Genomic DNA, 24,738 nt, shown 5'->3' with positions numbered 1-24,738 from the left:
AGTTGAAATTTACAGCAGTAGTAAGAGGGCATTTTTGGTTTACAAAGTGACGCTGCAATGAAATGCTCCCAATCTTCAACAATATTACTTTGTGAACTTAGTTAGACTTATTGCGTGAAACAGACTTTCAATAGAGAAAGAATTTGATGAAATATCTGACAAATGTGTCTCATGACCCCGAGGAAACAGACAAAAATTGTCCCAACAAACCTCGAATTAATCGATTTCTTCACAGCTTTTTCAGGAACAAACATGATATAACCAGGATTTGACATAAAAAAAGGGCTTATAATTGAGCAGTGCAGAGATATACTTGCTTTCGTGATATTTCGCCGAGCACAGTATTTGAAAATGATAAATTTAATTCAGTTTTCAGAATGAAAACACTTCATAAGTTAAATGCTAAAAACAAAACCTTCATTTATGTACCAGAGCAAATAGTGAATCTAATCAGAATAATGCATGTTTCGTACAATTGTCATTTTAAATGGAATGCACAGCGCTTATTATTCAGTTTTTTTACACGTTTTCCTATTTCCACATAGAATACAAGCTTATCAAGTGCAATCAATCATGGACTTCTAGAAATATGGACTGCGAACCAGCTTGCCCCCAAATTAGGCTGCTCTAGGTCATGGCAACTCTGAGCCATTTTGCGAAAAAAGCATTAAGATAAGAAACGTAAAACTCTTCAATTAAATCTAGGTCATTTCATATCCTTTACTTGTAAATTGAATCGTTGCAAAGTTATGCTGCCAAAAGCTTACATATGTTTCAAGGTCGTATGAAGGGCTTAGGTTTCAGCCCATTGACGAATAGGCCACCAAATCTAGCCAGGTAGCGGAACTAATCATGTTTAGTGTTGATCTGACCCGTGATACCCATGTCTTCCGTTTCATCATGGGTTTGGTCCAAGCCCACATCTTAGGCCACGAATTTCTTGAAATATGGACTGTGAACAAGCTTCCCTCCAAAACGGCTTGCTCTTGGTCATAGCAACTCTGAGCCACTTTTCAAATTAAAGCATTAAAATAAAAAACTCTTCCGAACCTACATCAACCTAATGTTCCTCTACGGCCTTCACCTTTTTGGCTTCCCAACTCCACCCAATCCGTCTTGAAGTCCGCCGATGCCACTTTTACTAAGTTCCTCAAACAATACCTGTGCGTGCCCCAATATGCCAACAATGGATGGACGCATTTTCTTTGCGAAACTGAGCCCCTCACAATCGGGCTGGCAAGGTTAGTGTCCAACAGTGTTGAAAACCTCACCTTTCCAGAGGTGATGTCCGGACACAAGTTGTCCTTCCGGTCAAGGACTTGTTTACACCTTATTGTTCTTGACAGAGATCCCTTCGGAGTATTGACGGTCACGCACCTTTGTCCGGCTCCCGACCAAATGCCATCAACGACGGGAGCTAAAACTGACTGATCTGGCCCATCCTCTTCTCTGCAATATCCAAGAATTTCATCATTTACCTCTACTCACCGGTTTATGTACTATCTGCAATTCACCTCTTCACTTTTTTCATGTTCACTGAACCAATCCTAGTCAAATTCATTGTGTTTTTGCTTTCTAATCAACTATTTTTATCAGTCTTGACTAACCACTTCATTATTTCATCCTTGAATCGCTTTTTGTATAAGATATTTATACATGCAGTTATATAAATTTTACAATCTGACATGACCAAAAGTCGCAAGTAAAGTAATTCGTTTCAATGTTATGTTGTCAAAAGGTAATGATGCAGATAAAGAGGCCGAAAATTAGAGTATTATTTAGAGCTTACTGCATAACTTTGACCAGTTCCCTAAGTGTAGTTTTGGGGTCAAAATTGACCAAGTTCATCTATTCCATAAGATCTTGTGGTCGTACAAAGTGCTTCATTGAATAAATTGAATGGTTTAGGACATAACAAATTTTTGCTTTCCTTCGCATTCCAAATCTCTCGTCCGTGATTAAGCCTTGCTGCCGTCTGAGTCAAAGTCTTGGGAGCTGACGGTAGGTCTGGGAGGATGATGCTCTTTTTATAAGGCCTCAAATCTCAATTTGCAAGATCTGGAAGACCATTATTCGTATCTTCACGGCACCTCGTTCTCATGCCGACATAAAATCGTTCTGGGCCAAAGTCATTGACTGGGTTCTCATAACAGATGGGATCGAGTGGTCATGAGGTGGTGGGGTTTACTTCCCTCTAGCTGGCTGAAGAGGGCTAACTTGCCAATATCAGGAGATGGGTAGACGGCCTCGCGCATTGCATAGGTTGACCTCAGGGCCGGCCTCCTTGGCCCTGGTTGATGAATAGGTTTTCTCCAAAGGCGAGAGTCGGACCCACGCCCTCAGAGGATCCATGTCGTGCCTCTATCAACCACTCACTTTGACAATTAATGGGTCACAGATAGGATTAAACTACAATGTAACCCTCTCCCTTGATGTTCTTGCTACCACAGAATTAAATGTTTTGCCACCAAGTTGGCTTAGGCATCTGCTGAACAGATGCAACGAGAGCGCCAAAATTACAGCCTACTGCCAAGGAATGCCAAGTCAGCCTCACGATTTCAACGAGCAGTCTATACATATATAGTCTTAGTTCCCTACTTAAAAACCGGGGTCTTGGACGAATCTTTACTTTTATGCTCTAACGCATATGAGTCCACATATTTCACCCTCGATGTGAATGGTCGGCATATGAACGTGTTCGTGGATCACCTCAAAGCTGCACCATTAACTCTTCTCCAATCCCAACAATACACATCTTTGCGTCATTTTTGGACTTATGAAACTAATATATCATAATTTTTTTTGTGTCCAAAATATGGGAGGGGGAATCCTGTGGCGAGTTCATGTTCGCCAACCTCAGAAGAGGATATTATGGTCGGGAAAGATGTAGCTAGGATAGGATTCCCATGAAATCAAGCCGAATGGCTTATCGGGAAATCCCGGGGTTATTTCTTCATTTATTTATATATTTGTTTATCTTTTTTCTTTATCCAAGTTTACTTGAGTCTGGCATCCCCAATAAATACAAAATAAATCAGTTCGGACAAACACTGTGTGGAAGAAAGCTCGCTATAACAAATTGATGGAGAGTCATTTTCATGCTTTAATTTTTGCTAGTCTTTTTAAACTATTTACATTAGATTCGAACCATTCTTGGCCCATGCTTTTGCCTCCTTTTTGGTGCTGCTTCTATTTTTACAAAGCGTCATTCGACGAGACCAAGATTACACGTCAGAATGCTTGTAAGGGGGTTGAAACAACTCCTTCATCGGCTGAATACTGTCAGAAACCTAACCTCAAAAGAACTGAACAAATGACCGATGATCAATAGACAACCACCCTCTCCGATACTTGGAACACAATAATTAGAACAAGGTGTTTAGATGACCTTTTATTTTGACTCACCAAACACCTTGAAGGCGCTTTTTAATGGGGTGCAAGTAAGTAATTCTGAAGGAAGCGTTTATGCAGCATATGTTAGGTTCGGAATTGACACAAAAGAAGGATCAGTCAAAGAATGCCAATTGTGACTCAAATGGAAAATCTGGGTCCCCATGGTTGCATGTAATCTTCCTTGAAAACGACAATCAGGAAATATCACATCGCCATCAATAAAGTATCCTGCATTTGAGCTGAAAGTTCCGGGACTGAAAAAAAATGAAACTGCAGGTACCTTAACTTGCATCATTAATGTTACATATTTGTTTCGGTTGCATATGAAAGGTAAGGGGAGTGCTAAATGGCCTGCTGACATACCTTAATCGTGTGGCAGTGCGTATTTTTACGAAAATGGGATGTGCACTGGTTAAATGCTTTTATTGAAACAGTCAAGAGCCAAAAATAAAAGGTATGACTAACCTTTAACAAGAATTAAAAATTGCTTTTAGCGCTGAGAAATTCACTAGAAGCACTCAGCGAGGTATTGGTGATTTTTGCAGGTCCTAGGGTTGAAGGTTTGAGCTTACAGCAAAGATGGCCATCACAGCATACATACATATAAGTGTATTGCTCTATAGAGCCAAGAGAAATCCGCATCAGACTGCTTCTGTGCATGTAGATTCAGCATTTTGAAGTTTGCTTGAGAGCGGTCAAAGGTTGTGAAATAAATCAGAGACTGTTCTTATGCTAAGAAACAGGAGTAATCATAGAGTCCTACACTTCTTTTGATATGAATCAGACTAATTGATTGGTACATTCTCCACAAAAAGGTACTTCAAATCAGGTCCTTTATTAGTGTAGAATACGTGTACTTAAATGATTTGCTTGATAGCAAAACAAATTCATACCTTATGATAATGTGGTCCAAACTGGCAAGCAATGCAAAATCAAAGACAAACGATTCTCCTCCCACATCTTGATAGTAGTCGACAGCAAAGTAAACATCTTGAGAATAATGGCCAAATTTTTCTCTGATCCATAACAAGTCATCTGAGGCTATCACGAAGGCAATGTTGGGCCCAAATTTCGTTCTCATGATATCCATGGCCTTGTAATAATAATATTCAGTTACAGACAGCCCACCAAAGAAAACGATATGATTAATGTAGTCCGTTCTTCGACACTGAATGCCCACCAGAGTGATTGGTAATGCTGTCTTCAGGCCCATTCTTTGCCTTTGGGTAGCTTTAATTCTCGCCTTTGTATTCCTGATGACTTCTTTTATGTTCTCGGCGAAGTCAAATAGTTGAAGAATCTCTTTCCGGAATGTGAAGCCAATCCTGTTATCATGAGCAAATTGTTTTGACACTAAGTTCAGTGTATGGTTGAACTTCAATCCCTTTTTAAGAGGGACTTCCACATAATTGTCTATTTTACAAGGAAGCTCGTCGTATGCTGGAATGGCCTTCATGGCTGGGAATACTTTGCCAAATCGATCTCGAACCTCGGCTTTCAGCATTATGTTCTTCATGTCATACATGATAGCATATCCAAATACTGAGAACAGCTCAGAAATTTGATTACCCCATCCCCAACTACTATCGGCAGAAATGTATCCCTCACATTGCGGGCGTTGATCATTGTAGTCCCACATTCTCGGTACTGTGGTCAAATTACTCTTGAGCATAACGCGCCGAATAGCCCATGGAAGTTCTTGAGGCCACCTCAGATGGGACTTCTTGGTATTTTTGGAAATGTTCTCACCTCTAGAATTTCGAAGGGAATGAGGGTTGAAGGGTGTTTACTTTGATTTTGATAACTATTTGGCTACGCTTTAAGGATGCATCTGAATGCTCTGTCGTTGCGTCAATCTGCAAACTTTGAAAATATGCCTTAACTACACCTAATTTCATATTTACTCGTGCTAGATCAAACTTGTAAATGCTCTCAAACCATTGAGTTACGGGGAAGCAATCCTCGGAATCTTCAAAACTAAATTAAAGGATAATCAGATGCCCTTGTACGGTGGTTATATTTTCTGTATAAGTGTTTGCTCAAACGCCAAAATATCTAGATATGTAGCAAGTATAAGTGGCAAAAAATGTCGCTTGAAACTTACAAAACATGCAAAATTGCCTTTCATTTAATTTAAGTGCCAAAAGCTACACTATCCTATTATGCTCCTAAAATATTTGAACGATACCTGTGACAATTTAATTTTCCACATTGTCCCCTTTTGCAATAATTTATTTCGACGTACTAGCGATGTTTTTATTCAACGTCAATAGAATTTCGTCAAAATTCAATATCAAGCTTGATTAAAGTTGCAATTGAAAAGAATGACATCACAATTGTGACATATTGACATTAAGTAAGTTTTAAGTTATATTGCAAACTATATTTGGGGTTTTCTACCTGCTTCAGAAAAATGAAATATTTCCATTCATATTTTAGGCATAGAAAAAGCTCAATATATTTCATGGCATTTGCTTTAAGATATAACCGGAGCAATTTGTTGTCAAATTTGAGGCAAATGCCATCTTTACAAACAAGATATCTATCGTTTGTACATCTATTGATAAAGTTTTTGGAAATGTTACATCTTTGTAGGTTTTAAGTGGATTAATATTTTAATATGAGCTAGAATCCAAGATTCAAGATGAAATGGCGTCCATCATAGATTGTATCCCAAGGTTCACAATTCAACCCCTGACTTATTCAAGTATTCCATAGAACGTATTAAACCTTTTTTTGACACCGATCAAATATGTTATCAAAATAAATAAACTGAATTACTCCAACTCACTTTGATGCATAAAAAACTTGATCAGACAAGAATTATGTAGTGGATCCGTTCCAATAAACATAATGTATTCGATGCCCTGACTGATTCCTGTGTGCTAAAAATATTCCATCATGAGGCATTCTGAGAGCAGTATGATAAAAATACCACAAAAATTAACAATTTCACTTATGACTTATTATTCTTAATCATCAAACACGTTTCATTGAGCGCTGTTTTTCCTTTTTGGCAAATTATTCGACGCAAATGCAGTTGATTGTGCTCGGAAAGTTTAATATCAATGGCTGTCAGAACACTGTTTGTGGCAATCTGCTTGATGGCTTAAACTCTTGCTCTAATCAAGTAGTTACTTTTCTTACTTTAAAATTGATACAATTCCAATAAGAAATCCAATGAATTTGATGGTTTGATGGGTGCGCATTGCTGATGGACGAAGAGCAATGATTTGATTATTGATGATGTGCCTTATTTTAACCGAGGAAACAGAAAATGTGGCGAACATTGAGAAAGAAAAATACAGTGTGAAAAAGAGTTATCTTGTAAAAAATGGTCAAGGTGTTTCAAATTTAAACCACATATTCACGTTGTAAATCAAAATCAGAATTTCGGGAAAATCGAGGAAGGGTACCAACACAACGCTATTTATGTCGAAATGAAGAGCTCCAAAAATTGCCAATTCATCAGATCAAATTGTATTAAATTTATTGAAGTTTGCAAATGCAAATTTTGCCATTTTTACCGCTAAAGTGACCATTATTCTCGTGAAACTTTTGTTTATGGCCTCATAACTTCCATATTTTCGTGAATTTCTTGTAAGCGGACCATTATGTTCTTGTTGGTTTTGTTCATTTTGTTTTGGATTGACTTTTAACTCTAAATGAGTTTACTTGAGAACTTGTCTTCTCGTGAAAAAAAAATCATAAGAAAAGCCAATTGTGGTGACACGAGTTCGGGTCTCTTAACAATGACTTTACTAGGTGTTAAAATGACCTCTGTTCACAAAAAAATATTCAATCATTTTGAAAATTCCTGCCCAGTCTTCAGACAATCATACGCAAAGTTGGTTACAATATAAGCTTATTGGCTTGTCTAGAACCCGAAATGATACAAGCTCCAAGGGCTTTTAAATCCATGTTTTCCGTCATCCTAGGTCGAATGTACTCAAATTTCATACGAACTCAACTGTAACATTTGTCGACGTGTCATTTTTCCCAAAACAAACAGTCATTTGCCCCCAACAATGGGTTTCATGTAAAACTTCCGTTTCTTTGATTTGGACGTCTTATATCATAGCTCAATGAGCTAGTTGCTTGGATTAAAAAATGTTCAAATTTCCTTCAGGTTTCTGCTCCTCGAATCATCTTCGAAAATGTCGGTGTGAGTTTACTTTATCACTGGAGTTGAATAGTTCTTAGTGACTTTGTATTAGTATTATGATATTTGACTTATTCAAATCCGAAAGAAAATTTGAACCAATCTATGAAGTCATCTACCTACGAGTCCTTTGAGTCAAGCAAAAGACTCGAGTCCGGTAGAGGACTCGAGCCTTTAAGTAGAGCTAGGTTAGTGAAAAATACTCGTCTTGCGAAATTCTCCGATCTTTTTTTGACACGCCCATACTCGAGTCCGGCCAATTTCTCCAAAATCGTGTAAGAGACTCGAGTGCCCTCGGATTCGAGTTCGGACTCGCCCCAGCAATAGAAACTGATTGACCACGGTGGTTATATTTTGTGGTTAAATATTTGCTCAAATGCCAAGACGTCTGGATATGTTTTTCTTTGTCAAAGAAGGAAAAGGAACAACTTTTGTAAAATACACATGTTTAAAAGTAGCTCAGATAAGTGTATTAAATTACATCACTTAAAGACCATTAAAATGCATCATTGTCAAAAAAGTTGTCAATCAGTATTGAACATACTCTTAGTTATGTATTGACGTAAAATTTCATAAACTTCTATTCAGCACATGCTCAATTATTACAACTTAAACATTGCGTTTCACGCCTTGAAAAATCGAAGAATGGCCCAATTATGTTTCCAGTTATTCCCAAGGAATATGATTGTCTTTTTCAATGACACGACAAGAAATAATACTTCACCATTTTCTTTCAGATTTCTTTAAAAGCAAAAAGTAGCAAAAAATGTCGCTTGAAACTTACAAAACATGCAAAATTGCCTTTCATTTCACTGAAGTGCCAAAAGCTACACTATCCTATCATGTTCCTAAAATATTTGAACGATACCTGTGACAATTTAGTATTCCACATTGTTCCTTTTTGCAACAATTTTTTTCGACGTACTGTTTTTTCGACTGCGATGTTTTTTATTCAACGCTAATAGAATTTTATCAGAATTCAAGATTAAGCTTGATTAAAGTTGGGATTGACAACTATGGTAACACAGTTGTGAAATATTGACATTAAGTAAGTTTTAAGTTATATTGCAAACTACATTCGGGTTTTTCTACCTGTTGCAAAAAAATGAGATATTTCCATTTATATTTTAGGGATAAAAAAGCTTATTATATTTCTTGGCAATTGCTTTAAGATATAACCGGAGCAATTTGTAGTCAAATTTGATGACAATGCAGTCTTTGAAAACGTGATACCTTATCGTTTGCTCCATGGATTTGAATAAAATTCTAGTTCGAAACGTAACTAAGGTTACTCTCAACATCTATTGATTATATTTCTTAAAAATGTTATTTCTTTGTAGGTTTTAAGTGGATTAATATTCTAATTTGAGCTAGAATCCAAGATGATTTTGTAGAAAAGTTGTTCCTTTTGTTTCAATAACAATGAAAATCAATATCAGAAGTCTTGGCATTTGGAAAAAAACTTTATCAGTATTTTTAGTAACACCGTGTGACGTGATTGCCAAAAGTCGAGTTGATTGTTTTATTCTTCCACACTGCAGCCTCGAATTGATGGGTCAACGGGATTCATTTTTCCCGCACAGAGTGGTATTTTTGATCCCTGGAAGTATCCAGTATCTTTACGATTCTTCCTTCTTCCGACACTTTGCAATAGCACTATTGCAATGATGAGGCCATCTTCGTGCATTGCACCCTCTCGAAGATTCTTTGACTTAAGCGAAATCTTCGTAAAGGTTATTTGAGAGGTCCACCCCCCACCCCCCTTGCGGTTGCCGGAGGCCGGAGGCAAGATAGGTGGCAACTCCCTTCCAAGATTACTGGCAACACTGAAGATGACCAAAAGTTGGATAAGGCCACAGAGCCATCTGTGAAAAGATAACCTTTTAAGCAAGAGAATTTGGCTTATCTATCGCTTAATCAGATTGACTGCTTCCTGTGTGATAGGGTCCAGGATATAATCACCATCCGAGCTCTTGAACGTCTTTGTCAAATGGCTTGCCCCACCCTGTCTTGGCAATCCAAAGAATGGGCAAGATACGTTTGTACGGCATAATATAAGGTGACACATAACCTTAAGTGTCCAAAACTTGGCTAACAAGATAAACAACTTGCCGACGGGAGATGTTTAACGCCTTTTCTTCAAATTGTTTGCACTTTTCATCCAAATCAACATAAAAGTGATCAGTCGCATTATTTAATTTCAAGCGATTGGGATCCAAGGCAAGGTTCTCAATTGGATAAGAAGCTTAATTTAAGAAAATGTTGTTCAATTGTTTAGAGGGGGAGATAAGTCGCTCCCCAGTAACTAAAGGCCGATTTCTATCACTTCGAATTTTACGAAGATGTTTGAGAATATCATGAAGTCCAAACTTGTTGAATACTTGATATCTATGAAGTCCTTCCTTCTAGCCAGCACGGGTTCCAAGCACATTTTAGCATGGTTACCCAACTGATTGAGCATTTAGAGCAAGTCATTGAGGGACTGGAAAGGCATGAGTCAGTTGATGTTGTCTATCTTGATTTTGCCAAGGCCTTTGATAAAGTTGATCATGGCCTTCTGTTGAATAGACTTCATACCATTTGGATCCAAGGCAAGGTTCCCAATTGGATAAGAAGCTTCATTCATGATAGGAAGCAAGTTGTTAAGGTTGAAGGGTCGCTTAGTGACGTACATGATGTCAAGTCAGGTGTTCCCCAGGGTTCGATCTTAGGGCCCCTCCTTTTTATAATTTTCATTGCCCCGCTTCAAAAGCTTAATATTACTGCTGGAATGTCTTTTTATGCTGACGACACAAAGTTGGTTTGGGGTAGGAATGGCCAAGATTCCACTAGCCTAGAAAAAATCTACTCTTGGGTTACTGAGAGGAATATGGCCCTGAACGGAATGAAATTCCGCTCAATGACCTTCGGGTCAACTCCTTTGAAAACTCCACGCGTAGATAATGGAGGTAAAGATATTGAGCAGGTCTCATTTACGAAAGATCTAGGTGTAGTCCTCCAAAATAATGGAAAGTTTGATGAGCATATCCAGTTGAAGGTGAGTAAGTATTTTCAAATGTGTGGTTGGACATATCGCACGTTTAAGTTCAGAGATAGCATCACAATGGGGTTCAATTTGCCGAAGGTGCAAGTAAGGACGAGGAGGACGAGGATATCAAGATTGATTGGGAGATTTGTGTCAAGCTCCTCGTGATTATTTGTGAAATCTGGGGAATAAAGAATCATGGCGTTGATCTAGCACCTTGTCATGTTTTTGGAGCACAGTCGGATTGTTCTGTGGAGCAGGTTTCACATTTGTTCCAGATCAATTCCTTACTGAAGCCCTTGCCCCTAACCATGGATTTGACCTCAGAAAAACTCATCAAACAAGATGGAGAACTTTCCAATAGCGGAGCAACGTGCTCAGCATCGGGGAAGTATCCAATTCCTGGATATGGATAATGACGAGTCAGTAAAGGACGTACTTGTCAAACTCCTAGGTCATCTTGCGAAGTCCATCAATATCTTAAGGAGGAGACATGAATTTAATAGCCTAAAACAGAGGGATGGTGAATTATTTTTTTGGGGGCCTTTTGTGCGTCTCAAGGTGGTCTTGAGGTTGGCAGAAGTCAAAGATATTTCGTATGAGGAACTCCTTACATCCCGTTTGATTGTTGTTGTCTCCAATGAAAGTCTTCAACATGACCTTCTCTGTCTCGCTTGGTTGTAAGAAGAAAGGCCATTTTCGTACCATGTGTTCAGAAAAAAAGTGATGACTAGAGTCAGACCAAAAATGTTTTTTACATTTTTCACATAGTTTTGGATTTTATGGCCCAAAAACATATTCTTGTTCATTTTCATTTTCTTGACCTTTTTCCTTTTCTTCCCGTGATGATATTGTCGCGGATTTAGCTCGTTCTTGTTCTCCACTCCCAACATGTTACTTTAATTTCGAAAGTACATGTATTCGTTTTCAACAACTTGAAGTGTTAACATCATTTTTACCTCACGCTTTGATATAAACACTAACAAAGAGAAAGATGACATCTGAGAACAAGGACTTTATTCAGCTGTGGATCAAATAGGACACAAATCTAATCATTAAGTGAGCAAAAGTGCCCTAAGCAATGGCACTAGACTCTCGAAAAGAATCAATTGTATCCTGTACCATAACATTGGAATCACTTATAAAGTGTCCTAATGTCAAACATGGGAAAGAAAAAGATTTACTTTCTTGTCAGTAGAATAAAGAAGCTCAATAGAACACTCAGTATATGCAATTGTTTTCCGAGAATTTGGCTACAGAAAAAGGCAATAAACAGGATTAAGAATGACCTTTTGGCCATGGCAGCAACGTTTTGCAATTTATCGCCTATTTTTGTTCATTCCAAACCTTTTTTTCTCGATTTTTTCGCACTCGCTTTTTTTGTATTCTTTCTCCTTTTTCGCATATTTTCCAACTTTTTCCCATTTTTTCCCAACTAACAAAAAAGTTCGGCCAAAATGGGACCTGGTTTTTTTCAAGGTCTTCTAATCAGGAGCCAGCATGGACATGGCCTGAATTTGCTTCTCAGGGATAGCTGGTTCAATTACCGGTGCTTGAAGATATGATAATGTAATATTCCTTTTCATCTATGTGTTGCTTGATATGGAAGGCAAAAATATATCAGTCCAGATACAACGTGACATTGGTTGGTTGGTCCACCATGATTAACTTTTCCATGATTCCGTCTTCATTTCTGTATTTGGAGAGGGATGCCCTAGATTGCAGAGTATCTAGAGCACTTGTTAAGAAGGCTGAGGTTTCCTTAGTGGGTGATGTCTCTGAACCATCCCAAACGGAGATCAAGGTGATTCGTACCTCGCTCCTAAACGAATTTTAGGATGCCTTTGACTCTACAACAACATTCTGAGCAATGGCAAGTTCGCCAGTGCAGATTCACCTCAATGATAAGACAAATGCGGAGCTGCATATGTGCACAGCCGGCGGACTATTCATTATGCTTTTCGTGATAGGCCAAATCTGAATTACAGTACGCGGAGTCCATGGGGGACCTTGAAGATGCAAGTGATGAAACCACCGATTCGATCTCTACGTTCCTGACCTTTGGAAAACCAAACGGAAACGTCCGCTTTGTAGTGGATTTACCATCCAAACCGTCTTGTTCGTCGGCCTGTGCATTCATTCCCTCCCTCGATGGACATCATATCGGCTGTCCTACCCGGGAGCCGATACTTCATGGTGTTGGATACTACCAAAGGTTATTGGCAAGTGTCCTTGAGTANAAGTTCTTCAAATGAAGTTGGAGGCTTTGGAACTCGGAACCAGGGCTCTGGACTTCCAAGAAGACACGGCGATCAACCAGGCAGAACAGCAAGTTAGAAAGGGGGCGGAACTATTCCAATCTTGGATGGCTTGTCCAAAATTGGAATCTGGATACGATGGTGGAAAAAGTTCAGTTAGAAGTGAGATGCCGGTGTTCAATGGGAACCCGATCGAATTCATTGACTGGTCGAACATGTTCCATGCATTGGTTCATTGTTCCCATCGATCAGCTGCCGAGAAGATGGGTTTGTTAAAATCAAGTCTTTCAACGGAATGTTTGGACGTAATCAAAGGATTTACCAATTCCGAAGATCACTATCTTCAAGCCCTTCAGACGATACATGGTCGTTATGGTTCTCAACACATGTTGGAACGAGCTCATCTGCAAGCTATCAAAGATCTACCTAGCGTCAGAAACAATGATGGAGGAGTTAGTTTTACTCGATTAGCAGATCAACTCCAAGGTCATTTGCGTGTGGCAACTTCGTTGTTGCCAAGAGGAGATGGGTTGCTTACAGCCTTGATGTTTGAATTGGAGCACAAGCTGGATCCGGGCAGCTTTCGTCATTGGAGAGATCATGCTCGGCAACTAAAAAGAGAGGAAAAAATATATCATTTCGCAAAATGGGCAGCCACCCAAGCTGCTGAACTACGTTACTTCAATTTGGGAAAAGTCAGTGTGCAAAAAGAACCATTTCGAACCGAGGGAAGAAGAACCGTCAACAAAGTGGAACAAGATCGTCAAGCTTGTCGACTTTGCAAAGGAGCTCACGAGATCAAAGAATGTAAATTGTTTAAGGACGCTTTCCCCAAGAGACGTCGAGAATTGGCTCAGAAGAATGGGATGTGTTACAGATGCTTACGTACAGGTCATAGAGCCTTCAATTGTCCGAGGAGGGAAGATATGGCGTGTCGCAGGGATGGTTGCTTGGGTAGTCATCACACTTGGCTTCATGTAGATGGACCTAGCAGTACCTCCAGAACTATGGAGGCCCAGCACAACGACGTCTCAACTCCAAGTCAATACCTGTGGAAAATCAATGCTGGGAGTGGTTCCATTGAAATGCTTGCATGGAACAAAATCAATCGTTGTCAATGCGTTGGTTGATGAAGGCTCTGATGTGACACTCGTGTCTGAAAGTCTCGTAAAGCAACTCAATATTCCCAAACCAAAATCCCATACTCTAACGCTAAATCTCCTTTCTCAAGAGGTCCAATGTCGAACTGGATCTGTCCATTTTCAAATAGCGGGACTGAACTCTCAAACTACCCACAGGATTCAAGCTCTCACGATGTCTAAGGTGTGTAACAATTTGTCGCCATTTCCGTGGAGTTCGTTTCAAGATCGATTTGAACATCTGGCGGATCTCCTCTGGTCGAGACGTCAGGAGGGATCGATTTGCTATTGGGGGTAGACAATCTAGATTTGATTGCTCCCTTGGAAGTTCGCCGAGGTCAAGGTGGGGAGCCAGTGGCAATTCGGTGCGCACTTGTTGGGTGGTGAGAGGCCAAACGCGTCCCAAAAATACGGATGGATCTATCATCCTGGTCCGAACTATCCACTTTACCCAGGTCCAGCCCAACTTAGAGTCCATGATGAAAACACTTTTTGATAGCGAAGCATTTGGAAAGGAAAACGATGTCGCCCATGGACCAATATGGTCACAAGAAGAGGCCTACGGCATGAAACTAATTGCCGAGGGAACAAAGAAGCTCGCCAATGAACCAGGATATGAAGCAAGTCTTCCATGGAGGGGAGGACTTCGTCCGAAGAATGATCCAGAAGCAGCCAGGAAACGATATTCTTCAATTAAGAAGAAGATGGAACGAGTGCCAGAATTTGCTGAGGATTACAGGACGGCCATTGGAGAGTACATAAAGAATGGTTATGCTAAATCAGTGACAGAAACACACGAAATCAACCACCCCAATCAGAGATGGCTGCCTCACCACGGGGTGTATAAGAACCCAAAGACAAGGAAACTTCGTGTCGTATTTGATTCGGCCGCCTTATATCACGGTGTTTCACTCAACGATTGCTTGTACACCGGGCCAGCCCTCCAGAACGATCTGATTAATCTACTTATTGGGTTCAGAGAATTTGACATTGCTCTCACTAGCGACATCGAAGCTATGTATAGTAGAATCAAAATGAACCCGGAAGACGCAAGATATCACAGATTCCTATGGGAAACGGAACCAGGGGGGGAAGTTGGGCTGTTCGAGATGACCGGGGTAGTCTTTGGAGACTCGCCGTCTCCTTGCCAAGCAAAGCATGTGCTTCATCGTACGGCAGAAGAATTTGGCGATCCCAAGATTCTAGAATCTGTCCGATCCAAGTTCTATATGGACGATTATCTGAACAGCTTTCCGACTGAAGAAGAAGCATCATCTCAAGCAAGAACTTTGAAGAAAACGTTGACGTGTGGAAACTTCAAGTTAACAAAATGGATGTCTAACTCTCAAAGGGTTGTTGATTGTTGCATCAATCAGCCAGATCATTCATCTATCCAGGAACCACAACCAAAGATTGACTTCGGCCCGAATAAAGGAAATGTTTTGGGTATGGAATGGAACACAGAAGACGACGCCCTATCTTTTTCTCACAAAAACCAAAATTCGGAGGTCTTCCCATTCACCCGAAGAAGTCTATTGAGCAAGCTATCCGGATTTTTAGATCCGTTAGGTTTAGCCTCGCCTTTCACCGTCAAGGGGAAAATTGCAATGCAAACTCTGATCAAATTGGAAAAAAACTGGGATGAAGATATTGGAGAAGATGAACGATTGTGGTGGACCAAATGGGTAAAGGGCCTATCCCAAATCCAACAAATCTCCATTTCCCGTTGTCTTAGGCCAGGTCTGGCCAAGGAAACCCAATTACATGTCTTCTGTGACGCCAGCATCGAAGCATTCGCTGCAGTGGCATATCTCCGACATGAGTTTGAAACAGGAAAAGTCGAAATCCGGATCGTGCTGGCAAAAATAAGAGTGGCTCCGGTGAAACCCATATCTGTAGCCAAACTAGAATTGAACGCCGCTGTTTTAGGTTGTCGGATCGCGGAAGTAGCAGAGAAATCTTTGAGAGGCCAAATTCACCGACGGACGTTCTGGACCGACTCCTCAGCCGTCAGAGGCTGGCTTAGAGGAACAGCCACATTTTACCAGACATTTGTGTGTAATCGGATCGGGGAGATTCAGACGCTTTCCGCGGCCAGTGAATGGCGTCATGTGCCAGGATCAAAGAACCCAGCGGATCATGCCACAAGATCAGCCATGGCAGAGGAGACCCCGTTATCAGAAGAGTGGATTAACGGGCCCGAGTTTCTTCTCAAAAATGAATCTGAATGGCCGCGGGACATTGAGGTGAAGAAAAACCTCGACCAAATCAAATCCAGTTTCAACACGTTTCTAATCGCAAACACGGACAAGGATGAATGGTACTCTTCTCTCAAAACTCTACAGGAAGCTCTGGACAAATTGAATCCAAATCAAGACAAGTCTTATGGAATGATGGAACTCATACGAGAGGCCCAGAGCAAATCTTTTGGGGAGGAGAGGCGGTCAATGATCGAAAAGAAACCTCTTAAAGGTTCGTCAAAATTGGTCGGACTCAGCCCGTTCATGGATAAAGACGACATCATTCGAGTTGGAGGTCGCATTGACCGAGCCAAGGTACCTTATGAGTTCAAACATCCCATTGTTTTGGATCCCCACCATCCACTGACGTTGCTGATCCTGGATGAAGTCCACCAAAAAGCAAACCACGGTGGTCTTAACCATGTGTTATCGTTCCTCCGTCAACGATATCACGTTCTAAGAGGACGCGAGGCATTAAAGAAGACTAAAGCCAGATGTGTGTTCTGTACGAAAAGGGATGCAAAGCCTTTGGAACAATTGATGGGAGAGCTGCCTGAAGAACGGCTTGATGTTCCCGCTCCACCTTTTTCAAGAATTTCAGTCGATTGCTTTGGCCCCTACAGTGTCAATATTTCAAGAAATAAAACCGACAAAAGGTGGGGCCTGATATTTGCTTGCCTCACCACCAGAGCAGTCCACCTGGAACTTCTTCGTGGATTAGGTGAAGAAGATTTCTTGGAATCATTTCGAGTCTTTGAAAACCTCCGTGGACGCCCGATATCAGTTTATTCCGACAATGGGACGAACTTCGTGGCCGCAGCAAAAACCCTGAAGTGTAGAATCGGATTGAAGTGGAAGTTTCAGCCGCCCCGAGCGCCGCATTGGGGGGGGGTGCACGAGGCACTGATCAAATCGGTGAAAAGAGCAGTGAACGCGATCTTGGAGAGGGAAGAAAAGAATCTACGTCACATCAAGGGTGACGAACTTCGATTAATTTTCTCGGAAGTAACGGGATTTTTGAATTCTAGACCGTTAACGGACGAAGGCAACCATCCAAATGAACCCTCGGCACTCACCCCAAATCATTTTCTTCCTCAAAGACCGAACCCTATCATTCCTCACGGCAACTTTCAGTCCATCAATCCTCGAAAGCATTTTCAATACTTGGAAATGATAGTAGAGTCCATCTGGAATAGGTGGATTAGCGAATATCTGCCCAACTTAGTAACGCGACAAAAATGGAGGACAGAATCAAGGAACATCGAAATAGGAGATTCCGTCTTGATCGTAGACGAGCAAATTCCAAGAGGAGATTGGATTGGCGGACTGGTGGAGGATGTCCACCCTGGACGTGATGGAAAGGTGCGAACTGCTACAATACGCACATCACATGGTTCAAAGACACGTCCCATTACAAAAATCTGTCTGCTTCAAAGAAAGTCCGATTTCAATCCTGAAATGGTCGGAAATGGTAACGGCAAGCAAGGGGGGGAGGATGTTGGTTCGAAAGATGGACAACTTTGAGTAGAACCGGAAATGAGAACGAGTTGATGCCCAGAAGCTGGGTTTTGGTCAGCTGATTAATATATTGAGAATGACGCAATAAGAATACACAGAAAAATACAGTCCACGTGAAAATATCGAATCAAGAAGTTTAGTCCTTTAGAAAGCTGTAAACCGCAAAACCAACTAGATCATTCGAGTTGAGTGGGTCTGAAATGACCTCAATGCCGTATCTGAGTTTTGATGTAAAAAGTGGTTCAATCATTTCTGCGACCACCACTGATGGAAGCTTCCAAGCTAAGCGACGCAGAATCCCGATTCTCTTCCGTAACTCGGGCTCCAAATTATTCAGATGGCACTTCCAAGATAGATTTTTGCTGAAAGTGAAACCAAGAAGCACTTTGGCAGTTGATTCTTCTATTAGAGCGTCTTCTATTTGCAATGGCTCTTCCATGGATCTCCCAAACATTAGAAACTTTGTTTTTGATGCATTGGCAGCAAGGCGAGAAGCTTTCATGAACTCTAGGATTTCAGCTGCCGATATCCTCAAGCCTTGACGCACTTCTTATCTTGTTTTGGCCGATGTGTAGCATGTTATATCGTCAGCGTAGGCTAATAACGAACTACTTGACACCCATTCCTCCAGATCGGCCACCATCACAAGGAAAAGCAAAGGGGAGATCTTTGACCCTTGTGGGCTTCTAATTTTCACACTGATAAGCTCTGATTTCACCCCCCCAAACTCTGTACACTGCGTTCTTCCTGTCAGGTATGATCTGATAAGTGATGTCACGTTATGAGACATACCGTATGTGATCAGCTTTGCAATGAGCAAGTCAACGTCCAAGGTGTCAAAATCAGCTGAAAGATCAAAAAAGAGTGCTCCACAGTGGAGACCATCCTGACGAGCCTTTGTCCAGTCATGATGAATTGCTCCCGCCGCTTGAATTGTCGAGAGACCGGGCCGAAATCCGTATTGTGACTTGGGCAATATTCCTCTCTTCTCAAGATGCTTAGACAGTTGTATCCAAATGATCTCTTCCAAAGGCTTACTTGCTGCTGGAAGAATACACACCGGTCGGTAGTTTTCAGCATTGTCTTTTTCTTTCTTTTTATGTTGTGGTAGTACTTTCCTCGTTTCCACACTTCTGGTATTTCTCCTTCCCTGATCACTTCATTTATTATATGTGTTAGTGGAACGGCCAAGATCTCGGGTGCCAGTTTTAGAGCAACTGGTGCAATCCCAAAAATGTCTGGGCACTTCTACAACTTCATCGTATGTATTGCCTTGATGATATCCCTCTCCTCTACAGCCTTGAATGCAAAGTCATTTTTTGGCAGTCGGAGCCGTGCAGGTCTAGTTCAAGCTCCCATGAGGGGATCTGTTGTGGAGGCACCAATACCCTTTTGGATCCTTTCAATCTTTGAGAGAAAAAATCTGTTGAAATGTTCTGCGGTTTCGTTGATGTCAAGCACCCGTCCATTGGATTTGATTGTATTCGACGTTGGTTTGCCACTCCACGTTATTTCCTTGACAACTTTCCAGACCTCGTGGGGATTTGTTTTTATCCTGTTTCTGATGTTAGAGATGCTTTCAATTTGAGCTTGACGATTGCATTACTTTCGAAGGTTCTTTAGCTTCCCTTTCTTATTCTTGCTTCTGGCATTGTCCCTGAGCCGTCGTAGTTTGCACAACAGCTTCCTCTTTCCAAGGAAGCCTTCAAACTGTGCACAATTCTGTTGCCAGATGGCATATGCCGCCCCTCTAGTGGCTCCCTGGGGGCGGAAGGATAGCAGGGACGTGTTTAGGTTCCACACAGACATGGCCATGGCGGGTTGCAGCCAGAGACGGTGGATGGCAAAGATATGCTGTAACAGGCCAAGACCTACACTGAGCTACTTGACTGCCTACAGATAGTTTTTGATATATGCTTTGAGGAGGGTATCAACCTCAGCATAGAAAAGCTCAAGATTGAGGACAAAGTGCCNGAAAATAGGAAACTAAACTGATTGTAAACAACAAGAAAAATCGACTACATTTACAAGTACATGAAATGAACAGACTAAACAATAAAAACAAAATGAACTACTCCTTAAGCCAAAACTACATGAAATAACCTAGAATTGGGATAAAAAATATTGACAGACGAAAAAAGTGAAATACAACATGAGAAAAAAATAAAAGATATAAGACTAAACTACTAGAGATAGGAAGAAATGAAAGCTAAAGAACAAAAGTGTCTTACCTTAAGCAGCCACGCGACCACTTACACAACACAACACACTCAGACCGGCCGTTTGAAAAGAATCAGGAACAACAAAATGTTGCGACTGCTCTCAACAAAAGACGGGACCAAACTCTTTTGGTTTGGGTGCTCAGGGACTTTGGGTAGGGAGCAATTTTAATATGAGACCCCAGGCCTCCCCATAAGCCTATAGGCTTGTTTTCGTTGGGTGCCTTGATGACGCCAGGTCATATCAAGGAATCACAAGAACATATAATCGGGCCCGTGAAATGTTTTATTGGCCCAGTATGAAGAGTGATATTATTTCATTCACTGAGTCTTCGGAGTTGTGTCAGATCCTCCAACCATATCAACCCAGTGAACCACTACAGTCGGATTTGCCCCCGTATCGCCCATTCGAGTCTGTGAGTGTGGGCTTATTCGAAAATGGAGGTCGGACCTTCCCCACCTTTGTAGATTGCTACTCTGATTGGCCATGCATGAATTCCCTCCCAAAGATGTCAAATTCTCGCAGGTGAATATTTTCCAAGTATGAAATCCCAAAGAAGATTTGAACTGATGGCAGACCATAGTTTACATCAATCGAATTCACGAAATTTTGTGCTGAGGACAAGATCATGTCCATCGTAAGTTCTGCGTACCACGCCCAGTCCAATGGTCACGTGGAACCAGCTATGAAGATGTTAAAGAATGTGGTCAAGAAAAACTGGAAAAATGACCAATTTGAACATGAGGCCTTCAATGTGACTGTCCTGAAATGGAGAAGTGTGCTAAGAAGTGATGGGATGTTTCCTGCTAAGTGGTTTTTTTTTGGTTTGGTTTAGTTTGGTTTTTCAGGGCTTATCTAACCGCTACAGGGAATGTATTCCCCAATACCATTAAGATAAAAGGTTATAATTCGTCTATTTATTACCTTTTAATCTTTAAATGATATTTGGTCTACCAACAAATTTGAGTTGGCAGATCGAGCTAGTCCTGGAATGTAGGGTTAATCAGGAATGCTATCTTTAAAAAATCCAAGTCTGACTTGAAACATACAAGCGGATCAACAAGGCCTACGTATTCCCTACGAATATTGGAGGGAAACAAATTAAACAATGAAGGAGCCCGAGAAAGAAGAGAAGTGGACTTCATTGTTCGAACTAGCCTGGATACTCGAGGGCTTGCAGGTGCTCTCAAAACGCACATAAAACCTCCACGGTCACTAGAATTGACCCTAAACCCTGGGTTGGGACAAAGCTCATGGATGCTTTTGAAGACGTACAGTATCAGAAACCTTTTGTGCCCTCTCTGAACACTGTAGAGTCCCAACTTTTTTAGCCTCTCCCAATATGAGAGCTCTCTCAATCCTGTGATGTTCCTAGTGAAACATCTTTGGACTTGTTCGACCTTTTGCAAACCTGCTGAGCTCATTAGAGCCCAAATGGGTGAAACATATTCAAGATGTGGCCGAATAATTGACTTTATACAGAGTTAGCATTGTGATACTATCTCTATGGGTACTAATCTCGTACGTAAACGTGCGATATATCAAACCACACATTTGAAAAGCTTTGCCTACCTTCAGCTGGATATGCTTATTGAACTTTCAATCGTTTTGGAGGTCAACACTGTGGGGTGTATTGTACATCGAGGTTCCGTAATAGCGTGTTTGATTGGTCTAGCACGTTATCATCTGTCTCATCTGTTTTTTCTTTGTCTGATTTCATGTGAACTTGGATCTGTGGTATATAAACATTGGTTATCCTTCTTGTCCATAACCTCGTCCTCGTCCTTGTTTCCATATCGCGCAGTAGCCGTCTCTACATTCCCCACGAGAAGCCCCCTGAGCCCACCACAGTCGTCCTCCTCGTCCTCGCCACCCGTGAAGCCGTGAACCCCGTGATCTCCATCACCATGTCCCATACCGTTGCCAAGAGGGGAGTCATGACCGGATTCAAGTGACCCAACACGCCGGGCAACACCGAACAGCTTAACGAGAAATTTCGAGAACTTATGGCCGCAAAACAGGACCTCATCGAGAAGTGGATGGAGGTCGTTGGTGATGACCCCAACGATTGCTCCGGCCCATCAAAGGCAACCTTGGCGAAGTTTGCCAGAAACACAGAGAAGATGGACGCTGACCTCAAAGATATCTGATTTTATCCCTTCAACATCTCCTTTGATTAAGCCACTGCATGTAACTACTGCGAGACAAATTCCTTGGTTCCTATTGATCGACCTTACGGATCATTATATTCCATGTCACAAAAAGATATGTTTCGCAATGTCTTTGTTGCTTCTTTGGATTCATATTTGTTATTACTGAGTTGATAGGTGCCAGGTCTTGAATAAACTTTTCACTTTAACTTGCTTTCTTCCTCCCTGATGTGCACAGGCAGTCTTTCCCAAATTTCAACAATTCTGGTAATATTTGACCTCTTGGTTGCTTGGGAGGGTAGGCTCTAGACGCAATATTGGCGCGTGTTCTTTTCACCCACATGAACCTCCATTTGTCCGGCTGTAAGAGGATGATTTAACCAGTCTTTTCCAAACATACCAAGCCACCAGAGCTTGGGTATTTGCGATACTGGACGCAGTACGAACATGGGTACTTTCAGTTTCCTCTTTCCAAGTAAGCCTCAAAACTGTGCACGATTCTGCTGCCAGATGGCATATGCCGCCCCTCTAGTGGCTCCCTGGGGGCGGAAGGATAGCAGGGACGTGTTTAGGTTCCGCACAGACATGGCCATGGCGGGTTGCAGCCAGAGACGGTGGATGGCAAAGATATGCTGTAACAGGCCAAGACCTACACTGAGCTACTTGACTGCCTACAGATAGTTTTTTGATATATGCTTTGAGGAGGGTATCAACCTCAGCATAGAAAAGCTCAAGATTGAGGACAAAGTGCCGTCTGCCGGCTTAGTGGTCTCCACCTGGCCCAGAAGAACTACGCCGATCAAAGCTTGAGCTCACGGCGGTGTGGTAGGCCGTGAGAAGGGTAGCTTCTACCTTTGGGGCCACCCCCGGATTAACGGTGTTCACTGACCATCAACCGTTGCTCAGCATCTTCAAGAGACCTTTGACCGCCATCCTCAATCCCAGGTTACAACGTCCACAGGAAAACTTGTCTCAGTATAAGTTTGATGTTGCATGGTCACCTTGAAAACGCCATCTTATCACTGATGCCCTCAGCAGTACCCGGCTTTTGCCCCTCCAACGCCCTCGAAAATGAACTCTGGCTCTTTGCCACCATCTTGATTGACGACGCTTCCCTGCGTCTTATTGCAGAGAACGTGGGCAACAAGAATAGAGCTCTTGCTTCATCCATCAAGTCGGGCGCTCGCCTCCCACCAACATACTCATCTAAAGGCGTCATCTATGGCGGGCTTTGTGTGGAGGGAACCTTCTCCTTGCTCTTTGTTTCCCGTCTGGTAGACACGCCATCCTTGACCTCGTCCATGCCTCACACTCCAGGATCAACAAGACATACGTGGTGTCCCACTCTCCACAATAACATCCGCAACAAGATTGCGGCGTGTCCACAAGTGCGTGGTGTTCCTCCCCTCTCAGGAGGCAGAGCCGCATCCCTGAGGTGTCCTCCTTTCCCTGATCTCAAAGGTCAACCGCTTCTTGGGGTTTCCTTTTTGAAGAAGCTGGCCTCTATGTTGATGAGGCTGTTTGGTCGGCTCTTTTGTCCTGGTTCACGTTGGTGGGGTTCCACGTGCAAGTTAAGTCTGACAATGGGCTCCAGTTTTGTGTCCACCCCTCTGCCCTCATGTAGGGAGGCCGGGCTGGACACGAACCTTCCTCTCTCTATCACCCCGCCAACAATTGGGTGGCGCAGCTGGCGTCAAGGCCTTGAAAGTCCTGCTTGCCAAGACTGGAGGCCGTAATGGTGCTGCCTCCCTGCAATGCTGCTTGAATGGAGCTGCACCCTGCACGTCTACAGCTATTCACCAACTGACTCTTTCCACACCCCAAAGTTCGATCCGGTTGCCCACACCCCCCAAAACCATTCCTTGACCGTGAAGGTTTTTGAGGCCGCCAGGTCCCGTTACCATAAGGACATGGCCCACCGAGCTCATGGTCGTCCCCTCAAACCGCTCCAGCTGGGCCAAATGGTTTATATGCAGAGAAACTGTACTACGAGACATGCGGGTTTTGGCTCATGAATGGGATCAAAGCGCTCACAAAAGGCCATTCATATTAGGTGAAGACCAACGTGGGCTTCTGTTTGTCTGGTACATGTTCGGCCCGCGTGCGCCTGCACCCACTGGCTGTGTATTGTGCCACCCGGCCATACCAGGCCGCTCCCGCTCCCTCCCCCCGGGTATTCAATTCAAAAGGGGAGATGTGGAGTGTATCAAGGTTCCGTATTAACATGTTTGACTCTGCCAGTCTCATCTGTTTTTCCTTTGTCTGATCTCATGTGAACTTGGATCTGTGATATTTACACCCTTCTAGTCCATTAATTAAGGTCTCCGGTATAAACCCTAATAGAGGGCATAGATTAAAAATAAAGCTTACCTTATTAAGGCCTCAAACAATCATCAATTGACTAAGGATACAAATCGCTAGCTACCTCTACTCCCCACGGTTACAGATCAATTTAGGTTGTCTGACATACACCTGGGCCAATCTTCAAGGCTAACTATCCTGCAAAATGTGGTCACTAATCCAGTCTAAATGCGTCTATCAAAAGCCGACCTTCTCCTCTAGAGTCTAACTACTGATTTTGTTTACAAGAGTGATGAACTTTAGATACATTTGAATGCAAATCACTTGCTACC

General features: G+C 42.0%; 2 protein-coding genes across 2 annotated transcripts in view; one reads left to right on the top strand and one right to left on the bottom strand.

Annotated features, from left to right (window-relative positions):
- Positions 1 to 3,369: 3,369 nt before the first annotated feature.
- Positions 3,370 to 6,654, bottom strand: LOC131880150 (uncharacterized). Its single transcript, XM_059226678.1, has 3 exons — positions 6,541 to 6,654; positions 4,287 to 5,144; positions 3,370 to 3,647 (listed from the first exon to the last, which is right to left on the bottom strand). Exons 1-3 carry the CDS (start codon positions 6,600 to 6,602, stop codon positions 3,464 to 3,466), a joined length of 1,104 nt encoding a protein of 367 aa, XP_059082661.1. The 5' UTR covers positions 6,603 to 6,654; the 3' UTR covers positions 3,370 to 3,463.
- A 7,889-nt stretch (positions 6,655 to 14,543) lies between these two features.
- The window catches only part of LOC131880808 (uncharacterized), a 15,766-nt gene continuing 5,571 nt past the window's right edge, over positions 14,544 to 24,738 (top strand). The window contains exon 1 of the mRNA XM_059227514.1: positions 14,544 to 16,532. Coding sequence (XP_059083497.1) covers positions 14,544 to 16,532 — 1,989 coding nt within the window. The remainder of the gene's footprint in view (positions 16,533 to 24,738) is intronic.

The sequence above is a fragment of the Tigriopus californicus genome, chromosome 5 (assembly GCF_007210705.1).
Source record: "Tigriopus californicus strain San Diego chromosome 5, Tcal_SD_v2.1, whole genome shotgun sequence".
Taxonomy (NCBI): domain Eukaryota; kingdom Metazoa; phylum Arthropoda; class Copepoda; order Harpacticoida; family Harpacticidae; genus Tigriopus; species Tigriopus californicus.
Note: the sequence above shows the minus strand (reverse complement) of the source record. Positions and strands in the feature narration are given on the sequence as shown.

Bases quoted from the DNA above. Each gene is read 5' to 3' on its own strand.
- LOC131880150 (XM_059226678.1), bottom strand. From the start codon at position 6,602: ATGCGCACCCATCAAACCATCAAATTCATTGGATTTCTTATTGGAATT. The intron at 5,145-6,540 runs GTAAGAAAAGTA...TCGAAATTCTAG, and splicing joins GGAATTGTATCAATTTTAAA to AGGTGAGAACATTTCCAAAA. The intron at 3,648-4,286 runs GTATGAATTTGT...ATTTTTTTTCAG, and splicing joins TTGGACCACATTATCATAAG to TCCCGGAACTTTCAGCTCAA.